Source organism: Squalius cephalus (genome assembly GCF_949319135.1).
Source record: "Squalius cephalus genome assembly, chromosome: 2".
Classification (NCBI taxonomy): Eukaryota; Metazoa; Chordata; class Actinopteri; order Cypriniformes; family Leuciscidae; genus Squalius; species Squalius cephalus.
In genome coordinates, this window is record NC_137123.1 from 8483391 (window position 1) to 8504272 (window position 20882).

Sequence of the window (20882 nt, forward strand, 5' to 3'; positions counted from 1 at the left end):
GACCAACCAGAAAAACAAGTGTGGAATGTCATCTTTAGAAACATGCAATTCATACCCATGTAAGCTCTTTCAGGGGAATGCTCTCCTTGGTACTGAAGCACGCAGGGGAACGGTCACAGTGGACACAGACAGGAAATGTGAAACCTGTCGTGCGCTGTCTCTCTTCACAGTGGTCTTACCAGCTGTAAGAACGGCTATACAGCGTTCTTGGCGCACCGTCATCAGCTGTGAAAACAGCCTTTTAGTTTTGCTCAGTAACACAAAAACAGAAGAAAGAGAGAAAGAAAGTCGACCCCGCTGCATCACCCGCACCGGACACGAGAGATGCTCCTGAAGCGCTTGCTTGTTGTTTAATCACTCAGTAGGATTAAACAGCATCGAAACGCTCGGCTCCGAAGCAAAAAGCTGAAGTGCAATCGCACATTCTACTCATTATATACCCGCGCTGTGTGGCTGAGCAGCTGATGCAAATGATTGCACGCCAATGTGCATTGGCTCATTTAGTTTCACTCAAAGTAGATTGGCCTCTCTAGCGAGATTCCTATTTGTCGGTCACGTCGTGAGAGTGACCAACTGAACTACAACTGACTTCTAGGCACAGCCTTAGATGAATCAACTGAAGATAAAAGACATTAAATCTCTCAAGATTTCAGCAGAGGAGAATTAAACAACTCCACAAACAGCATTACCTGCTTCACTTAACATAGGCCTACTGGCTTTATTTCTGCCATTTATCTACAGAAGTTCTTATTGAGAATTGGCAGAGGTTAAGATGTTTATGTTTTGTTGAAAATGTTTGGTCACCATTATGATGACCTGTACGTTATTATACCTGCTATTGATTTTGCTGTGTAAATCTCACGTGTGACTGTGCTGTGCTAGCCTAGAAATCTAGACGCACCCTAGCGGCAGCAAAATTTATTTTGCAGCCAGGGTAGTCTAGCAACTCTCCGTTGACTTTCGTGCTGGAAAAACCTAAATTGGGTCAGGCCAATCACGTCGTGCATAGAGTAGGCGGGCTTAACATAATGACGACAGAGTTGCGACAGTTCCCTGCTACTTGAAAACAAAGAATGGCGGCTGCTGCTGGCGAACAGTTTTTCTAATCGACTTTGGCCGTGACTCTGGAGGATTTGGAGTTGCTTTTCTTTGAGAAAAGAGCAAAGAACGGCACTGAAGTCATTCTTAAAAAAGGAAGATGTGTTCGTAGTTTTGCCGGCAAGATATGGCAAAAGTTGAATCTTTCAACTAACGTTAGCTCCGCTGTTGGGAAAACGCTCTGGTTGGTTGAATCGCTGTCCTATTGCGTGCAGAGGGAATTTGAAAAACAGCCGTTTATCCCGCCCCTCGGATTGAGCCTTGTCTAAGGTGAGGGTAAAAGTAAAAGTCCTGTGTTTTTTAAGTAGCATGGTTACAAATATAATCTATTAATAACAATAACCAATTTTGGTCAGGAATAAAGTTAATAATTCAACTATATTATGCTGAAAACTATATCACCTGATCATCTTTGTTTCTGGCTTCCTTTGCAACAAATTATGTGTTTTGGTAAACAGTGTTAAAAAGACCACAAACTGACAAAAAGCTAACTGCCCAACTAAAGCAAACTGATGTAAGCACTGCAAAATGAACCCCACACATTAAAGGAATACTCCACCGTCTTTTCATATTAAACTATGTTATTCCCTTAACTAAGACGAGTTGATACATACCTCTCTCGTCTCAGTGCGTGCACTCAATCGCTCTGGCGCGCGGCGAAACTTTGTTCACTCAGTTCATTCAATACGGGCCAAGCAGAGAAGCTACTAAACACCTCCACGTTTTCCCTATTTAAACACAGTTACTCGCGTAGTGTAACTCGACCTAGGACGGTGACACAAAACAAAACGTTGCGCTTTTCTAAGCGTGTAAAATGGATAACTATATTGTATGGCGGAATACCATAGCAAGTGCTTATGAGCACTTCGACTTGGCGGGGTGATATCTTCACTCGTGAAAAATCCTCTCACCGGCCCCCGCTCCCTCTGGTGAAGATATTACTCCGCCAAGACGAAGTGCTTACAAGCACTTGCTATGGTATTCCGCCATACAATATAGTTATCCATTTTACACGCTTAGAAAAGCGCAACGTTTTGTTTTGTGTCACCGTCCTAGGTCGAGTTACACTACGCGAGTAACTGTGTTTAAATAGGGAAAACGTGGAGGTGTTTAGTAGCTTCTCTGCTTGGCCCGTATTGAATGAACTGAGTGAACAAAGTTTTGCCGCGCGCCAGAGCGATTGAGTGCACGCACTGAGACGAGAGAGGTATGTATCAACTCGTCTTAGTTAACCCTTGTGCATCCTTGAGGACATTTTTGGCTTTTTCAGTTTTGTTTTTTTGATCACTTTGCCTGTGTTAATGCTAACTGCATAAAATTTGGCACGGGTGTGTATTTTTATTGGAATTTTACTATTTCATCATCATTTTCTTTAAAAAATCTATTTTGCACTAGTTACACAAAATACTTCCTCTCAGGACCTTAAGGACAAAAATGTCCCCATTGAAACCCATTAAAACTGCATTTTTTAATCCCTGTGCCGTTTAACTATAAAATGATGCAATCGTTTTTAATAGGCTTTCATTCTGTTGGCAAGGCTTCAAAATTGACATTTTTACCATTTTTTATCAGATGGTGCCATTTTTTCAGGTTAGGCCTATAAGGGCCATTCTACAGAATTGGTGCAAAGTCAGAGTTGGAAACATCTTGAAATTTTTTTGTTTTTTCCCACAAATTTTGCATGTATGCAAATTGTATAATATCCAAGGTATGCTTTTCTAGTAATTGTGCAGTTAATTCTCATATTGTATTTTCAGAAAATGCTGGAATATTTTCCTTCTCCCCAAATTTGTCACTACCGAAACACAATATTAAATAATTTATTAAGAAGGCTTATAATGACCTATTAAGATTTTGTTTACATCTACCTTATAAATATATATTTTTTCTATTTTTAAAAAATATTTTTACTGGTTAAATCAATAAAGATTATAATTTTAATAATATTTTAAGTGTGATTTATGAGATTTGTTGTATTTTGAACCCAATCTTTCTTTGTAGAAGGCATAAAGTTTATCGTACTGATTTCAAAGTTAAGGATTCATTAGTATTAATATGCATTGAACCAAACACTATCATAACATCTTAGTTGATAATTCAATATACTTTATTTTTGACAAAACATCCCATGTTACGGTAGTGACTGCACATTTTTGGTAGTGACAGTAATGTTTTGGTAGTGACCACAATAATTAGTTTGCCATGGCTGAATCAGACTGTCCACATTTTATGTTAATATAAATAAATAACTATGATGCACATATGCAGTCAGTACATATAGCAGACACACATCTGACAGTAAATATCTTATAAGAACACCTCGAGCTATTCTATACTTTGGTCTTGAGGTGCAAGTGAGAAGAGGTATGCTCATAGATTTTTCTTCCTAAAAAAACAACAACTTACAATGTAGACTCAGAACCACTTTGTTTTATTTTCACATTTTCAACATTTTGTTTATGAGTCATTCAGATAAATCTCCAGAACCACTGAACTCTGTGTGTGTGTGTGTGTGTGTGTGTGTGTGTGTGTGTTTACATAATACATTAATTTCAGAATAATTTTCCTCATTCAGATAAATCTCCAGAACCACTGAACTGTGTGTGTGTGTGTGTGTGTGTGTGTGTGTGTGTGTGTGTGTGTACTGGTGTCTGATCACCCTCACTGGAAGTGCTAGGTGGTGTGGAAGCCCTGCAAAATGTCTCCATCTCTTTTTGTCTTTTCACCATCATCCTGTGTCTTTTCTGTCTTTTCCTCCATGCTTTTCTGACATGTCTTTGCTCCCTGTCAGATAATTCACTGATACTCTTCAACTTTCCTTCTTCCCTTCGTTTCTTATTTCTTTCATTTTCTTTCCTTAAGTATTCCTCGTACTTCACTGGGTCTTCCCTCAACCTTTGTTTGTATTCTCTCTGTCTCTCTGTTGTAGTTTTTCTATTTTTTTTAGGCATGTTGGTGTTTTATGTCATTCTCCTTGCCAAGTTAATCATAGAAATTAACATTACTGACAACAACCTTACACCTAAGCTAGTATCATGGACTGCAACCTTAAGTAATTGTAACCTCATCACATTACAGAATTTTAACAGAATATTGCATACTAAAACACTACTAAAACATACTACAGTAGTAATTATTTGCATAACTGTACTAAAATGTAGTTTATTCCTCCAAATAAAGGATTATGTGTTCCCTTTTGTCACTACCAAAACAATGTCACAACCGAAACTTCAAGAAAATGTTTCGGTTGTGACTGTTTTGGTAGTGACAATTTTAGATAACTTTTGAGCCTAGCTCGAAGATGCTAATCAGCACATGGTTAGCCATCACTGGTCAGAACAGTTGAACACATATAACAACTAAATTTTATGGAATAACATCCCAAAAAAAATACTCAATAGCAGAAAAAATGAGTTTGGTAGTGACATTCCTTAAAGTTACACACAGATTTTTAGACTTTAGAACACATTTACCTCAAAATGATGGGATCAATCTACTCACCATATAGCACATGAGAGAGAGGGACACAGGAATATTTCCTGATCAAAAATGTAGGAGTGTGGTTAAAATCAGTCTCAGCCAATGGACTACAACATTCACTGTTTTGGTAGTGACATGAAAATGCGGGACATGTTTTTTTAGATAAAGTTTCATGATTTAAAAATAAAATATAAAATAAATATTTTTTTTAACTTCATTTTTTTTAAAAAAACAAAAATATTTTTTTTAAAACAAGAATGGAAAAATTTGCAAAAAATTATTCAATATCATTTTCACAAGTTGAAATTTAGGGGTTAGGGTTTGGGACAGCCACCTCCTAATTGAAAGTAGCCCATAAATTATGATTTTATATATATAAAGCTTACTGATATCTTAAATATTATTGTGGGTTTCAATAGATAATTGAAGGATCTTAGTAAACATCTAAGATTTTAATAATTAAATGCTTTTCAAATGTGTTTTTTGGATGAGGGACAGCAGTTTGCACCAATTCTGTAGAATGGCCCATAAAGCAAATACTCGCTTTATTCCTGTTTTCTGCTTCGGCATATTATAGAGCCAACTGGATAAATTATGCAACGATAATTGTGTGGGTTTGTTGGTATGGATGTCTAAGTGTGGTTGGTATGTGTGTTATAAAAAAAAAATGTGTTTGTGTGCATGTGTGTGCTTGTAATATTTGAGAGAGAAAAACTCAACTGCAAATCGAAAATCCAATCACTGTGTTCACCAGTGGAGTTTTGCTGGCATCCAATGGGGAAAGTCTGGTACTGCGCCCAAACAAAATCTTACTGAAAGCTCATTTTTTGAGATATCATCCTCAAATTTGAAACACAACCTGTTTAGATTTATGGCTTTGAATTTATATCAGTTTTAGAGTTCCAAATGTTTCAAAAAATATATATTTTATATAAAATATTGATTATAATGTTCATAAATATTTTTCATAAACTTAAACTTCTATAACATTTTTTTGGTTGCACTTTTTTTCAATTTTTTCACTTCAACAACAATCTGCCAAGGGTCTTCTTTAAAATGAGACCAAACTTAAGTATTTGCTCCCAAGCATAACATTTTTATGAGATTTTTTTGACTTGGACATTTTTGTCCCTTTTGGACCTATGAGTAAGTTTTTTAATTTTTTTTTTTATGTTAACTGCATTAATTTTGGCACAGGTGTCTATTTTTATTGTAATTTTACTATTTCACCCCCATTTAATTTGAAAAAAAAAATGTTGCACTAGTTACACAAAATACTTATATATATTTTATATAAAATATTGATTATAATGTTCATAAATATTTTTCATAAACTTAAACTTCTATAAAAAAAATTTGGTTGCACGTTTTTCACTTTTTTCACTTCAACAACAATCTGCCAAGGGTCTTCTTTAAAATGAGACCAAACTTAAGTATTTGCTCCCAAGCATAACATTTTTATGAGAGTTTTTTGACTTGGACATTTTTGTCCCTTTTGGACCTATGAGTAAGTTTTTGTTTTTTTGTTTCTGTTAACTGCATGAATTTTGAGCTATTATAGAGCCAGTTGGATAAATTATGCAATGATAATTGTGTGGGTGTGTTGGTATGGATGTCAGAGTGTGGTTGGTATGTGTGTTATATAAAAAAAATTTTGTTTGTGTGCATGTGTGTGTTTGTAGTATTGATAGAGAAAAACTCAACTGCAAATAACAAAGCCAATCACTGTGTGACCAGAGGAGTTTTGCTGGGATCCAATGGGGAAAGTCTGGTACTGCGCCCAAACAAAATCTTACTGAAAGCTCATTTTTTGAGATATCAACCTCAAATTTGGAACACAACTTATTTAGATTTATGGCTTTGATTTTCTAGCCGTTTTAGAGTTCAACTTGTTTCATAAAATATATATTTTATATAAAATAATATTCATAAATAATTTTCATAAACTTAAACAACTTTTTTTGGATTTACTTATAAAAAAATTTTAACTTCAGCAATAATCTGCCAAGGGTATTCTTTAAAATGATACCAAAGTTAAGTCTGTGCTCCCAAGCTTCAACTTTTTATGACCGTTTTTTGACATGGACATTTTTGTCCTCTTTGGACCTATGAGTAACTTTTTTAAATTGATGCACAAGGGTTAAGGGAATAACATAGTTTAATATGAAAAGACGGTGGAGTATTCCTTTAAGAGATATTGTCACCGGGTGACGAATAGGAACTACGATGAACGGAACGAGTTCCCTTGGGGAAACAGTTCCGGTGTAACACCAGGCCGGTTCCGGCGGCCTGTCATGGCCGCCCATATTGATGAGTAACAGCTGCGGTGGATAATCAAGTGGCTATTTGAGCGTGTGTTGGGAACGAGTGAGGGTGCGTTGCGGTTTGAAGAGAGAGAAGCGGCAGGATAAAGGGAGGAGTGCGCAGGCAAGCAGAGCGGTTGTGATCAAAGTTGAGGTTACGAGAAGACGAGAGGCAGAGGCAACAGGACGGCAGCGGAAGTAAAGACGGTTGGCGTGGCGAGGGAAATGAGTGGGGTCTGAATTGCAGATTGTTGGTTGAACTCGGTGTCTCCCTTTTGAAAGTATCCTCATAGTGGATCTGCCGGCCCCGACGAGCTGAAGTGAAGGTACACTTTTCACTGTTAAGCGGTGTGTCATTGCAGTGTCTGACGATTGAAGTGAGCACGTTGAATATTTACAGTGGTTTGATACATGCACGAGTGTTTGAATGTTTGATGTTACCAGCACTTTGAAAGCTTAGTCGGAGACCGTCTAGTCTGGTGGAGTACCAAGAATTTATTGTGAACATAGAGGACCTGATATCCGCCTCCTCATTCTGCCATCGCTGTCCTGTGGTAAGAAAACTCAGTTGTTAACCGCTGGATTCTGTACTCACCACTGTTGTTCTGTGAACATAGAGAACCTGTTATCCGCCATTGCATGCTGCCATCGCTACCCGGTGGTAAGAAGACTCAGTTGTTAACTGCTGGATTCTGTACTCACCACTGTTGTTCTGTGAACATAGAGAAACTGCTATCCGTCACTGCATGCTGCCATCGCTGTCCTTTGGTAAGAAGACTCAGTTGTTAACTGCTGGATTCTGTACTTACCACTGTTGTTCTGTGAACATAGAGAACCTGTTATACACCACCGCATGCTGCCATCGCTGTCATGTGGTAAGAAGACTCAGTTGTAACTGCTGGATTCTGTACTCACCACTGTTGTTCTGTGAACATAGAGAAACTGTTATCCGCCGCTGCATGCTGCCATCGCTGTCCTGTGGTAAGAAGACTCAGTTGTAACTGCTGGATTCTGTACTCACCACTGTTGTTCTGTGAACATAGAGAAACTGTTATCCGCCGCTGCATGCTGCCATCGCTGTCCTGTGGTAAGAAGACTCAGTTGTTAACTGCTGGATTCTGTACTTACCACTGTTGTTCTGTGAACATAGAGAACCTGTTATCCACCACCGCATGCTGCCATCGCTGTCCTGTGGTAAGAAGACTCAGTTGTAACTGCTGGATTCTGTACTCACCACTGTTGTTCTGTGAACATAGAGAAACTGTTATCCGCCGTTGCATGCTGCCATCGCTGTCCTGTGGTAAGAAGACTCAGTTGTAACTGCTGGATTCTGTACTCACCACTGTTGTTCTGTGAACATAGAGAAACTGCTATCCGCCATTGCATGCTGCCATCGCTACCCTGTGGTAAGAAGACTCAGTTGTTAACTGCTGGATTCTGTACTCACCACTGTTGTTCTGTGAACATAGAGAAACTGCTATCCGCCACTGCATTCTGCCATCGCTGCCCTGCGAGGGATCCTATTATCCGTCGCTGCACCCTAACTGCCGCTGGCCTGTGAAAGGAAGGTGACACCCAGTTATCTGATGCGGTCCTGTGAAAAGAGAAAGCCCACTGTCTGCTGCCACCCACCTGTAGTCCCTTGTACCCTGCCCGCCACCTACTGCTGACTACTGCATTTCATCTGACGGTTGTTGCCTTCTGCCTACCATATAATGCTCGTTGCTCCCCACCAAAAAGGTCCTGGTCCTCCGTCCAATCCCCGTCGTCCTGTGAAAGAGAGGTGACACTCAGTTATCTGATGCTGTCCTGTGAGAAGAGAAAACCCACCGTCTGTCGATCCTTACCTGTAGCCTCCTGTGTCCTGCCCATTACTTACGTTGGCCTGCTGTCTGCCATCTGAAGGTCCTGGCCTTTGCACCAATCCGTCCCTCGTCCCTTTTCCCCCTCCCCTCTTCTATTGTGGTCCTGTGAGCAGAGTTTCCCAGTCCCTGCTGTTGCTTAACCGAAGGCATCCGTCCCTTGTCCCTTCCCCTCCCCCCTGTACCGATCCGTGCAAAGAGGTGATCAACTGGCGGCTGACCTGAGCCTTCCTCCATTGAAGCCCCGTTCCAATGAGTGGCCCTTATGAAGAGTTCTGTGGCAGTGACATTCCTTTAAAGTGTTTTTATATTCAATAAAAATAATCAAGTTTTTACATCACGTCGTTGTCTGGCTTTTGGTGTGTCTTGGTGTAGCTCCTCCGGAGTGGTGGTTGTCCTCGGCCCTAGTGGTGACAATATAATTCCACAACTATATTAGTTTAATCAATGGTAGTCTTCAAACTGTTTTACTCCAGTATGGAGGATGACATGGACAGTTGACAATAAAACATAGGCGAGCAGCCACAATAACTATCCCACCAAGCCAAGGGAAATGCAAACAAGCAAAATATAACAGTTATGCATTTAGAAGAGTTTCATGAAACATAGTCAAAAGTCCTTCACTCACGACCCAGCCTACTCCGCGCTCGAAATGCACACAGAAGATGCTAACGGCAAGAAGGCAGTAGTCTGCAGTTGCACACACAATTCACGGCTTTGGCCAATTTCCAGCACACTCCAAATAGCCAGCGGGGAAACCGGAACCGTTGATCCGAGCTGTGAGACAGGGGAAGGGAAATCAGTTCTAAACAGACACACGTCAGTGCCCAATCATTCGTAAGTAGTAAGAATTTCCACTTTCCTCGATCAGGACAAATAGTTGGATTAAACGTTGGTTAATATCGTAGGCCTCTAGCTGCCAGGAGTCAATCAAGATGGTTGTCACTGCGTGGAGTCATATATCCAAAGGTTCATAGGCACGGAGACAGTCAGGCTTTTCACGTTTGGGGCGTCTGTTGGGGTGAAGGAGCATGCCGTGGAGGGCTGCCTGCTGATTTTTATTCAATGGATCTGCCAATAGCGTTGTACCACTGGCTCATCAGTAATATTGGACGCACCTGTGAACAGAGACTTGCAGATACACATGCACACCTGATAGACATTAACCCACCCTCACAGGTTGTCAAACAGTCAGTGTTCCCCTCCCGTTACATATTCACCAACAATACTTTCTTGCTACCATTGTGAAAAAGAAATATACAAAAATATTTTATTTGAATTACATTTATTTTATGCTAAGTATACTACAAATACATTTACATATTTATGTACTTAATATAATTTCTGCAATTGCAATTTCGCCAGGCCATATCTATATTGAATCTTAATTTTTGTCTGTTTTAGACCCTCCAAATAACGTCTCAGTGTTGATAAGTGGATCTCGTGTAATAGTGGAGGGAGATTCAGTGACTCTGAACTGCATCAGTGACTCAAACCCTCCTGCTCTGAACTTCAGATGGATTAAAGGAGGAACGATTGTAGGATCTGGAAGAATCTACAACATCTCAAAGATCAGCTCTGATGACAGTGGAGAATACAAGTGCAAGTCCACCAATGAACATGGAGAGCAATACTCTGATGCTGTGACTTTAAACGTCATGTGTGAGTTCATGATCATCTGCACATTGTTTTAAATTTCCAAGTTCAGCATTTTCTAATATCTATATAGTGAATTTTGATTTTTAGATCCACCCAGGAACGTCTCAGTGTTGATAAATGGAACTGGTGTAATAGTGGAGGGAGATTCAGTGACTCTGAACTGCATCAGTGACTCAAACCCTCCTGCTCTGAACTTCAGCTGGTTTAAGGAGAATGAACCCTCAGCTGTTGGATCTGGACAGAGTTTCAGTGCAATACAGAGTGGACGCTTCTACTGTCAGGCTCACAATCAACATGGATCTCAGAGATCAGACGCTGTAACTGTCACAGGTGAAGCTTTTATTAACACACTCCTGTATCTTCACATCATTCATCAGTTTGGAGAGTTAATCATGATGATCTTCCTCTTTCAGTTCATCATGTTGCTGGTAGGAATGTGACTGTGATCACAGCGGCATGTGGAGGATTATTCATCATCATCATCATAATATCATTTTTTATGTAAATAAAAGTCTATCAGTAAAGAGTACATAAATATATTTTCAAACTAATTCATAAAGATATTTGATTATTAATTGTATATGAAACAATGAAATTACTTGTTTGTGTTTTTGACAGTAAGAAGAAAAGGATAAACAGAAGATCTGCTATAACTGAGGTGAGATAATCAAAGAACCACAGAATAATATCATTGAAAGAATAAAATGAGCTTTTTTGTAAATTCAGAGATGGTTTTCTTTTTACAGCTGGTCCAATGTGAAATATTGATTTGAGCATAATTATGTTTTACTGTTTGAGTAAGAGACTGTAGAATGACAACACTTTTGAGACTTGATTGACACTTCTGTTCCTAGGGAGATGGCAAAGACTCTTCCTTTAGTGTTACGGCAACAGTTGTGATTAAGTCAGATTACATAATATGTTGGGAAATTATCAGACTGCTCAAACATCTCATGGCAAACTGACAAATACTGAGACGTGAACTCACAGCATTTCTTGTTTTGTGCTGTAAGTCCTTCTCCTTGTTTCCAATCATACTGCATCGCTTAGTTTTAATAAAATCATGCAGAGAAACTGCACGAGCCAATGGATGCTCCGCAGAGAGGAACGAACCTATGGGGCCCTATCTTGCACCCAGCGCAATTGACTTTGTACACCGATGCATGTATCATTCCTATTTTGCACCCGACGCACAGCGGACTTTTCCCTCCACAGACGCACGGCGGTAGATTAGGGAATGAACTTGCGAAAAGAGGAGGCGTGTTCCAGCAAAACCTTCCCTGGTGCTATTTTGCAGTTCCAGAAAACAATTCCGCCACTGACCAGGAAAAACCTAGTCTAAAGTCAGTGGCGCGTTTTCAGTGACGCGTTCAGATGCTATTTTAGGGGGGCATGCTTGGCCATAATGTAGCGTGTGCACAATGCGCATACACTTTGCTTCTCTCATCTACACACAAACGCAGCAGTTCCCATTTTTACAAATCATACATTATTACAAGGAAAAATATTAACATACGAGGGAAATCATTGTGGTTTCCATGAAGATAGGCATAAATCTAGCTTATACGAGAGGTGGAGCGAGAACGTGCACAATGGGACCCGAAAGATGGTGAACTATGCCTGGGCAGAGCGAAGCCAGAGGAAACTGGCTGGAGGCCCGCAGCGGTCCTGACGTGCAAATCGGTCCCTCAGGATAGCTGGCGCTCGCCACGCAGTTTTATCCGGTAAAGCGAATGACTAGAGGCCTCGGGGCCGAAATGATCTCAACCCACTAAGCAAAATGATGTACAAAACACGTCTTTTCAACTTCTTTGTCACAAAAGTCGGACGTTGAAAAGACATCCACTGAGGAGCCAGAATGAAAGTTTTTATGACGTCTTTTTTTTGACGTGTTCTGCACGTCCGATATCTAGACGTTCATCGAACCTTCGTACAAGGTTAAAACTAGTTCAGATGTGGCCATTGTGGACATATTTCAACATAATTTATGGTCTCATTTAGACATTTATTACACATTTACCCAAATTATTATACGCCTGTTTAACCGAAGCTAATTTGAGTGGGTTTCTCCCGTCCCCAATGTCACTTCTCTGTGTTTTACGGCCCTGGCCAGAACGTCGGTCTCCTCGGCTGTGAACCGCTCCTGCAAATCCGCTGTTATAATAGCAATCTGCCATGGAACAAGCGCACCTGCTCTTAAAGGGAATGTGAGATGAAGCCGCGTTCATTGATAACTGATACTTTCAGTACGAGAGCGCAAATCTCGCCTCGCTGCATTATTGGACTGCTTTCTCTGAAGAAAGTGGTGACTCCTCGTTCTCCCGCTGGGCTGAATGAACGGGACTAAGTAAGTGTTACCAGCATCAGGGCTGGGAAATCTGTATGGGTAAGTTGAATGAACCACTCTTCACAGCAAAATCCCCAGTGTTAAATTAACACTGAAAAGTGTGAATTATATAAACTCTGAGCAGAGTGTTAAATGAACACTGGAGCAGTGTTAAAGTTAATGAGCTAATTAAGTGATTAATTGAGAGATGATTGAGCATTATTGAAGACACCTGATGTTAACAAACAGAATCACTGAAGGAGAAAATCACACATTGTAAGTTACCATTATGGAGAATAGTGTTTGCTTTAGTTGGGCTCTTGACCCTTAGATGGTTACTTTAGACTTTGTTTGGCTGCTGTTAGTGAGTTATAACTGCCAGATGAACAAAGAAAAAAAAAAAAATCTGATGGTTATGTTATGACAATCATCATTTGAACTTGATTAGCTTCACTGAACTCATTGAGACCCTTATTTCTGACTTAGATTTATGTTGTTGATTACAGCATAACTGTGATTCTGCATATCTAGAATTTTAGATATAGTACGAAGGATTTCTTTTTTTTTTTTTTTTTTAAGAAAATATTTATTTTAGGCACACACAGACATCAAGATTCAGTCTATGCATCTCAACAATGGTGAGGAGCAGAATATACAATTAGGAAAAGGAAATTACTAAGACAATTCAGTTAATAATTTATTCATACCGCAATGCATGATGGGAGCCATTAATGAGTTGTGATTGGTGGCAGCCAGAGGAAAAGTTATTGTTACCATTGTTGAGATTCACAGGCTGATTATTGATGTCTGTGTTTCTAAATAAATTCATTTAAAAGTCTTTTGATCAGACCAATGTTTATTAATTATTTTGGATTATATTAAAAAGCTGATAATCATATGCTGTGGAGTCACCGAGCTGCTGTACTTATCAAGTTAAACCAAATTACCTCAATAAGTTTCATTTTTCAGATCACAGCATGATTATGTCTAAACATAACCAACACCATCAGATCACATTAGATCTTTGTTCATCTGACTGTTATAAATCAACAACAGCAGACAAGCAAAATCTAAAGTAAACATATAAGGGTCTAGAGCCCAACTAAAGCAAACACTATTCTCCATAATGGTAACTTACAATTTGAGATTTTCTCCTTCAGTGATTCTGCTTGTTAACATCAGGTGTCTTCAGTAATGTTCAATCATCACTAAATTAATCACTTAATTAGCTCATTAACTTTAACACTGCTTCAGTGTTCATTTAACACTCTGCTCAGAGTTTATATAATCCACACTCTCAGTGTTAATTTAACACTGGGGGATTTTGCTGTGTTGCCGGCGGAATACGAGTGAACTGTATCTATAGGTAACGTACTCGGTTACAAGCGTAACCTTGGTTCCCTGAAATAACAGGAACGAGTATTGTGTCACCGGCCGTGCTATCATGCCGTATCGTCGCTTCAGTCGAATGAACCTGATTCCTATGGGCAGAATGCATGCTTATATAGAGGGCTGGCCCTGCCCATTGGCTCGTGCAGTTTAACTGCATGATTTTACTAAAACTGCAGTAAATCGGAGAAAAAGGAGATTTCCCATTGTGTCTAGCCAATGCAGTACTCGTTCCCGTTATCTCAGGGAACCGAGGTTACGCTATAATAACTGAGTATGTTTCCCTGTAGAGCGATGATCCCAGTGCAAACACATGCAGCTCTTAACCTCAAGTCCAGATCATCTGACGAGTGAAATGTTGAAAACTACATGTGCAAAACAGTTTGTTCATTCAAAATGTAGGTAATAATCTCTCTGTCTTTCACACAGTCTGTCTCGGATCCTGCTGTTCACCAGTCCGGCGCTTTTGAATATGAGAATCTGTAGCTCAGTAGCTCTTCAAGTCTTCTCAAGAAGAAACTCTCATCACTCTTACTCCTCAATAGATACTATACAGTCCTTGCATTCAGTCTTTTCAATCTATATTATATGAGCAATCTCACCAACAGTAACCATTGAAGTGTTTGCTTTATTCATGTGCTTTTTAAAAATGTTTGCAGACCTTGTCAAATGTGTTTCCCTTAACAATAACAATACATGCCAAGACGCAGCGCTAAGATGAAGCACAAGTTGAACTTTACTCAACCTTTGTTGCATCATTGGACACGCCCACATCACAACTAACAATGAAAATGAAGAACTTTGTGTGTGAACACACTTTTAGAGTTTCCATTCTGCAGGGAAGTGATGTTTCTCATAGCTTTTGTAGAAAGTAATGGTTTATGTTCATTAATAAATGAGTTTACCACTGTGAGCTGTTGCTTTATTAAAGGACTTGTGTGAGTAAATCATACTCGATAATATATAGTAGGGGTGTAAGAAAAAATCGATACTCTTGAGTATCGCGATATTTTATTTTGCAATACTGTATCGATTTTCAAAAACGCAATATCGATTTTTTAAATTTTTTTTACATTTTTTTAGTTTACGTGCAAAAATATTCATGGTAAGACAGTGGTTCACGTTTATGTTGTGTTTAAATCCCTATCACTAGATGGCTATGCTGAGACGCACCACTAGTGTCCTCGCCTAACATTTTTGCTAGATGTTAACAACGTAGCTGGGCGTTTCTTCAACTAGGGGCACTTTTAGGCTTGTGAAGTTGAATAAAAAAAACTTGTTCAAAAGCCACGTAACACAGTCTCATAAGTTTAAATAATTTGTCTAGTTTTAAGGTCTGTATGAGGACAAACTTAGATTACAAGAGAAATTGTTAATATTTTACATTTTTTCCGACCTGGAATGAACAAATGTCATTTCCACCACATCTCTATATACAGCTGTTATTTAAAAACAGAATAACTTATTTCACTCAAGAATTTCACTCAGGCGTGCACCTGAGACCTGCTGTCAGACTCTCTAAAATGGAGAGTTTGCTCACAGGGTCGCAAGACGACGTAAAGTACATGCATCTGATGAGTTTTATCGAGTTGATGTCAATAGCGCGCGCTCTCTAGGCATTTTCATATTTTGCCGCTATGTGAAAAAATCCAGAAAAATGCGCCGACGCGTTTGTCGACCCCAGAGGATTAACTTTAGCCTAACCATAAATTGTGATTAAAATATATATGATCACTCACATCAAGGCGCCGCTGTGGTGGTGGAGTCCATGCAGAAGCAGCGTTTGGCACTGCGTCGCTTTTCAGCGCGAGCTGTGTGGAGAAGCCCATTTCCACCTCTATTGCGTTGGAAAAGCAATCCCGCGTGAAATGCAGGTTTCACACTCACGGTCTTCCAGGCCAAGTGCATGCAAACACTGGCGCCTAATTTCCAAGTCTGCTGGAAAGCTATGCAGTCCAGCAGTCCTGTCGCAACCAGCAACACTACACCTAAGTACTCCTGCCCACTATACAATACAGATAAATCTACGCTAGCTCGTTCCAAGGGCGTGGTGAGCTCGTACGAGGGGCGTGGTGAGCTGGAACCTGCTTACGTCACCTGCCACCGCTTACGTCACTTGCCACCGCAACATCCAATAGGAAAATTCAACTGCAGTAGCCACCGTTCAACCTTAAGAGGGCAGCACTCAGACGTTTTTACACCATATATTGTAAAATTAAAACACTTTATACCCAAATGTCAAAAAAGTTACTCGAATCAATGAACAGCACTAATAAAGCCCCATTCTTACAGATCATTGACTAAAAAAAGTTGGTTTAGGGTTTAGTTACCCTTTAAATTGTGGATACATTTTTAATGTGTGATGAGAACTTTTTAAATGTTTTTAAAAAATGTGTGTGCTGATGGAAATGACAGGGTGGTGGTGGAAATGACAATGAATTAACGTGAATGTAGAGAAACAGTAATATTTAGAGAAATATTTATTTGAAAAACTCTTAAACTCATCACACTCAGTAAACTCAATTCACAAAGTCAATCTACTCTTGCAATCCATATCAATTGTACTTTGTAATCATAAATGTCATTTCCACCACATGCTGTCATTTCCACCACAGAGGGCAGTGTGGTGGAAATGACATTTCTGTAGTTTTTTGTGAAAAAATGGAAGATAGCTTCACTGATCATCTTTGAATTAATACTCAGCATTTCATGCATGCAAAATACTCTTATTTAACTTAAAAAAATGTACTTTTTAAAAAAAAACCTTGAAGGTACAGCATGTTTCCACTACATGCTGTCATTTCCACCACAGAGGGCAGTGTGGTGGAAATGACTGTGGTGGAAATGACATTTCTGTAGTTTCTTGTGAAAAAATGGAAGATAGCTTCACTGATTAGCTTTGAATTAATACTTAGCATTTCATGTATGCAAAATACTCTTATTTAACTTAAAATTTTTAACTTTTTAAAAACACCCTTGAAGGTACAGCATGTTTGGAAATGACGTATAATAAATATATTAACTGATCAAGCAATATTTACCTTGATTTTTCTTATTTTGTTCTTGATGAAAATTTAAAATTGCCTCCATGTCCAACATGTGCTCTGATGTCTCTGAACATTTCCATAGAAACCACCTAAACAATCTTTCACACAAACTTTTTAAAGGGACATTACAGTGTTGTGGTGGAAATGACACCAATACTGTGCAACAGCTATATTTTGTATAAAAAGTAATGTTGATGGTGGTCTCACATTAAATACTATAATGTATTTTAATTATTTTACTAGTGCTTAATTTAGGTATATTAATAGTTACCAGATAAGTCATACTTTTAAACTGTATTTTCATTGTTGAAGTTAAAAAGTCTGGGTGTGCGACAGGGATAAAACAGTGATTTTGACACCTACAAGGAGGTTGAAAAGTATGAAAAAAATCATAATAGAAAGGTAGTAAAAAGTTTTTAAGGAGGTTTTATTGTTAGTTTGAAAAAGAAAGAGGACTTTGTCCAAAATTATATGTATTTTTAAAAATATGACCAAAGTACATAAAAGTGCCCATAGTCTAAGAATCACCCAGCTATGGCTGAACCCTGTGTAAGACATTCCGTGCTGAAGTGTGGAATCATTTTGGTTTCCAGAGTAAAGAGGGCACTACCGATATCGACAGGAACCATGCAGTTTGTAAATTGTGTCTGGGAAAAATACTCTGGTAATACCATGAATTTGATTGCACATAATGTGTTATGTATTGTGACAGGGGCTATATGTATTTTCTTTTATTATGGCCTACTGGAGCATATAAAAATTTGCTCACTAAGGCCGGCAAGACACTGGCTGCGTGGCGTGAGCATCTCAGCTGCGTGGCGTGTCCGTTTTTATTTCGGCTCCCATGTTAACAGGTTAGAGCTTGCACACTGCCTGCGTGACAGCCGCGCAGAAAAACGCGTGCATGAAATAGAACTGACGCCTATTTTTCACGCGACACGCAAGCGTGTTGGAAGCGTTTCCAGGCAAAATAGAATAGGAAAAGATGTTTATATGTCATTTTGACACGAATACATATTAATAAATGTCATTTTGATGTTTGAAAGTCTCTACACAGCAAAAAGTCCAGTGTTAAATTAACTCTCCTGGGAGTTTATATGGCTCCAGAGTCAGTGTTAAAATATGAGTGTTAAATTAACACTCAAGAGTGTTAAAGTTAATGAGCTAATTAAGTGATTAATTGAGTGATGATTGAGCATTATTGAAGACACCTGATGTTAACAAGCAGAATCACTGAAGGAGAAAATCTATTTTTTTTAAGACACCGTTATGGAGATCAGTGTTTGATTTAGTTGGGCTCTTGACCCTTAAACTGTTAACTTTAGATTTTGTTTGGCTGTTGTATCTGAGTTATAACTCTCAGATGAACAAAGAGAAAAGTTGATCAGGTGGTGTTGGTTATGTTTTGACATAATCATAATTTGACCTGAATCACTGAACTCATTTAGAGTCTAATCTCTGACTTAAATGTATATTGTTGATTACAGCATCACTGTGATTCTACAGCATAAGGTCCAGAATTTTCTAAATAATCTAAAGGATTTCTTTTAGGCACACACAGACATCAAGAATCAGTGTTTGAATCTCAACAATGGTGACAAACAGAATATTCAGTTAGGGAAAGGAAATTACTAGATCATAATTTATTCATACCGCAATGCATGATGGGAGCCATGAATGAGTTGTGATTGGTTGCACTGCAACTTGCTTTATTATTGTCACCATTGTTGAGATTCACAGGCTGATTCTTGATGTCTGTGTGTCCAAATAAAAGCATTTTCTACGTCTTTTTATCAGAACATTTTTTAAGAAATATTTTGGATTATATTGATAATGATGAAAATAATTTGCAGTAGAATCACAGGCTGCTGTATATCAACAAGGTAGACCTAACTCTCTAAATAAGAGTTGATATTCAGGCTAAGTTATGATTGTCAAATCATAACCAACACCACCTGATCACCTTTTCTCTTTGTTCATCTGAGAGTTATAACTCAGATATAACAGCCAAACAAAATCTAAAGTTAATGATTTAAGGGTCAAGAGCCCAACTAAAGCAAACACTGATCTCCATAACGGTGTTTTAAAAATTAGATTTTCTCCTTCAGTGATTCTGCTTGTTAACATCAGGTGTCTTCAATATTGGTCAATTATCACTCAATGAATCACTTAATTAGCTCATTAACTTTAACACTCTTGAGTGTTAATTTAACACTCATATTTTAACACTGACTCTGGAGCCATATAAACTCCCAGGAGAGTTAATTTAACACTGGAGTTTTTGCTGTGTAAGAACATGTGAACCACAATCCCAAACTGGCAGTTTGATTTTCTGTGTACTGAATTGTTTACCTAAAGTAAACCTCTTTGACTTTTATGCACATCATGTCTTTTTTTAAATGTTACTTTTTCTAAAATGATAGTCCTACTTTAAAAAAAATCCCAATATATTGCCTTATGCACAGTATCGAAATATATTGCAATATATTGAATCGCGGCCCATGTATCGTGATACATATCGTATCGCCAGATTCTTGCCAATACACAGCCCTAATATATAGCAGTTTATTAAAGGGTTTAATCTTTATTCCTTTTTAAATAACACATTAAATTATAAAAAGGTACATGGCCATTCAACCTTCTGTTTTGAATGAGTGCTTTAGAGCATGTATCAAACTGGCTTAAATTGTTTCAAACCACGTTTTGCAATTCTGATGCTCTGACGCTAGAAGCCGATGAGCAAACACCTGATCTGAAAATGCTGTGGGTTTTTACACGTCAGGTGTTTAAAAAAAATGAAAACACCCAATATACAGATGTTTCATAGATACTATAAGATATAATCAATAATTACAATTACACAAATCCAACATAAATATTAGATAGGTAAGATAGGTAAGATTAATTACCAGGGTAAGATTCATTTAAAATTAAAACACAAATAAAACACTAATATTAATAATAAAAGACTTCTCTTGTATATTAAGTTCTACAGTCTTTAAAATATCCATCAGTGTGTTGAAGGATTTTTCAGATATTATCAATAAATTGTGTTGTATTATTTAGCTTGTTCCTGGGTCTTATCTTTGCATTTACATGCATTTGACAGATGTCCTCAGAGAAACACTGAAACGGGCGCTCGAGGTCCGCGGCGAAGTCGGCCACCCACCCGACCCCTCTTGAAACACGGACCAAGGAGTCTAAAGCACGCACGAGTCAGAGGGTGTCTATTAGCCCCCACGGTGCAATGAAGGTGAAGGCCGGCGCAAGCCGGCCCGGGTGGGATCCCCCCTCCCCAGAGGGGGTCGCACCACCGGTCCGTCTCACCCGGTCCGCTGGAGAGGTGGAGCGAGAACGTGCACAATGGGACCCGAAAGATGGTGAACTATGCCTGGGCAGGGCGAAGCCAGAGGAAACTGGCTGGAGGCCCGCAGCGGTCCTGACGTGCAAATCGGTCGTCCGACCTGGGTATAGGGGCGAAATGCTAATCGAACCATCTAGTAGCTGGTTCCCTCCGAAGTTTCCCTCAGGATAGCTGGCGCTCGCCGCGCAGTTTTATCCGGTAAAGCGAATGACTAGAGGCCTTGGGGCCGAAATGATCTCAACCTAATCTATCTCCTCCTCATTTCCTTGAATTTGAGACTGTGCATTCTGTATTACAATTCTGGTGACGGATGCACATCTGTCCAACTTGCGTCTCATGTCATGAGCTGGGCTG

The 20882-nt window shown here is 39.0% G+C and overlaps 1 protein-coding gene across 1 annotated transcript in view; it reads left to right on the top strand.

Moving 5' to 3' along the window:
- The window catches only part of LOC307144583 (B-cell receptor CD22-like), a 33129-nt gene extending 18100 nt beyond the window's left edge, over positions 1-15029 (top strand). Inside the window, exons 9-13 of the mRNA XM_079847058.1 lie at positions 10148-10405; positions 10490-10732; positions 10816-10903; positions 11021-11060; positions 14547-15029. Of these exons, the coding sequence (XP_079703184.1) occupies positions 10148-10405; positions 10490-10732; positions 10816-10903; positions 11021-11060; positions 14547-14603 (686 nt within the window). The 3' untranslated portion in view covers positions 14604-15029. The remainder of the gene's footprint in view (positions 1-10147; positions 10406-10489; positions 10733-10815; positions 10904-11020; positions 11061-14546) is intronic.
- The last annotated feature ends 5853 nt before the right edge of the window (positions 15030-20882 follow it).